Raw genomic sequence first — 1,972 nt, 5'->3', positions numbered from 1 at the left:
TGACAGAAGAGGAAAGAAAACACACTTTCAGGCGCTGACTCATTGTGCCGCGCCCACTTGACAGAACATGTTTCACTCCGAAGGAGCAGTGTGCTGCGCCTGACGATAGTCCGACCGGGATACCATCCGGGGGATGAAACGAACTGAAGGGCGGAGCGCTCATTTGTCTGCAGACATGGTCTTCTCCCCTGACTAGTGACAGTCCTCCAAAATCCGGCGCTCCCCCAAATGCCGGCCACAGGGATACCGGATAACGGCCCGGGAAATTTTGTATGATCTTCAAAAGCTTTAGAAGCCATTTGTAGTACCCTCCTTGCAATGCTGTCAAGCGCGATTCTTCTTCATCGTTTTTCCCTCCGCATGTTGGTTTCGCGGCCGCATCTTAACTGAGGCAAGGCTACCTCGTGGCTCGAAGAAGCCCTGAGTTGTATCCATAGGTATAAGCCCCGGACACCTAACGAGGGCGCTCCCGGAGAAGGAACGCCAGGAGTTCGGGTCTGGGCTAGGTTCAGGCGGTACGGTCGGCGTGGCTACAGTTCATGGGAGAAAACACGCGGTCCGCGGCTAATTTTTGCGTTCTGCTAGCCCTGAACTAAATGTAAGGCTTGTTCAAATGTCTTTCTCGGCGGCTCAGCCAATTCCATGGCTACAGCCAAAGAATTTGTCGAATCAGTGACGAAAGACGAAGATGTGGGCCCGTCTTGACATCCTATTCGCGAACCCAATGAAATCCACGAGCTCCCTACGACGCCACCCGCGACTCTCGGTTGGTAACTGTGAGACGCGCTTCTCATAGGTAAACACCAGTCCTGGGACATGACGACTCTACTGTGGAGCGAAGAGAGTGTGCACGTCCTACAACCACCCTCTCTGCTCCACATAAAGGCGTGCAGACAGCTCAGTGTCTGGTGGAGAACCCTAGTCAGGTCCAAGAAACATCGCCGGTGGCCTCAGATACGATCACGGGTAACTCTACCCCAAACACCCCGCTGTGTGAGTCATTTTTTGAAAAGTTCTTAGCCATCAAAATTTGAGAATGGAGAGTACAACGATTCTTTGTCAAATTAGACGATGAAGACCGCAGTGACGGCTAGACAGCTCTCCACGGAGGCTACTGAAACAACTGACATTTTTCCCAGCTGGGCGAGATCCGAGCTTGTCGGACTCTTCTCCCGAACTGAAGACCCCGACGCACCTCTCATCGTGATGGCTCTAATCTGAGCGGTTGCAGATGCAATGCCACTCTGCCTCCCACCTCAGCGCTCATACGCTTGCCACGTCGCCCCATAATCACGTTCGTCTTCTGCCTGCGTCCTCGATAGACTTCTCTGCTCCTCGAGGCGAGGATCGCCTGTCCAGATCGCCCCTCCGGCAACCCCAATTGGCTTTCCAAGCTGCCACGCAAACCTTTCAGTACTCCACCACAGACTTGCGCCAAGACATTACGTAAAACCACTTCTGAAGCGTCTCCAAAGATTTTTCACTATCCCTCACAAGGTCTGCAAGAAGGGCGTAGGCGGTGCTCTGCTTCACGGTGAATGGCCCGGGGCCCGCGAGGTCGTAGTGGCGGATCCAGCTTTCAAATGTTTTCTTCGAGTACGTGAAAAAGGCATGCATACGAGCAACCAGACGTTTCCCGCGAGCCGCGCGATCCACCAGCAGTTGTGACAGGACATCGTTCATCACTCGTTGCAGGAGCTGCTTCTGAATCTGCAGTGCAGCCACTAGAGAGTCACAGATCTCGGGAACTGCACTAAGCGGAGGCGGTTCTCTGGAGCGAGCAGGCTCTCCCGGAAGTCTACTCGGACTGTCGCCCTCCTTCTCATCGGCCGCTACCGGACCCTCCTGACCCCCTCCGTCTGCCGGTGTGTCATCCGACCCACCCCCAGTCTCTGGAAGAGCCACCTTGTCCACAGCGCGCCAAAACGACACCTCAGCTGCTTGCATGTCTTCCTCAGAATATGCAGCAAGT

At 54.6% G+C, this 1,972-nt stretch overlaps 1 protein-coding gene across 1 annotated transcript; it reads right to left on the bottom strand.

The window, feature by feature from the left end:
• Positions 1–118: 118 nt before the first annotated feature.
• On the bottom strand, positions 119–1,951 carry CSUI_010090 (uncharacterized protein). Its single transcript, XM_068070195.1, has one exon. It carries the CDS (start codon positions 1,945–1,947, stop codon positions 1,411–1,413), a length of 537 nt encoding a protein of 178 aa, XP_067917828.1. The 5' UTR covers positions 1,948–1,951; the 3' UTR covers positions 119–1,410.
• Positions 1,952–1,972: the final 21 nt, after the last annotated feature.

Source organism: Cystoisospora suis (genome assembly GCF_002600585.1).
Source record: "Cystoisospora suis strain Wien I chromosome Unknown contig_6658, whole genome shotgun sequence".
Lineage (NCBI taxonomy): Eukaryota > Apicomplexa > Conoidasida > Eucoccidiorida > Sarcocystidae > Cystoisospora > Cystoisospora suis.
Note: the sequence above shows the minus strand (reverse complement) of the source record. Positions and strands in the feature narration are given on the sequence as shown.

Bases quoted from the DNA above. Each gene is read 5' to 3' on its own strand.
- CSUI_010090 (XM_068070195.1), bottom strand. From the start codon at position 1,947: ATGCAAGCAGCTGAGGTGTCGTTTTGGCGCGCTGTGGACAAGGTGGCT.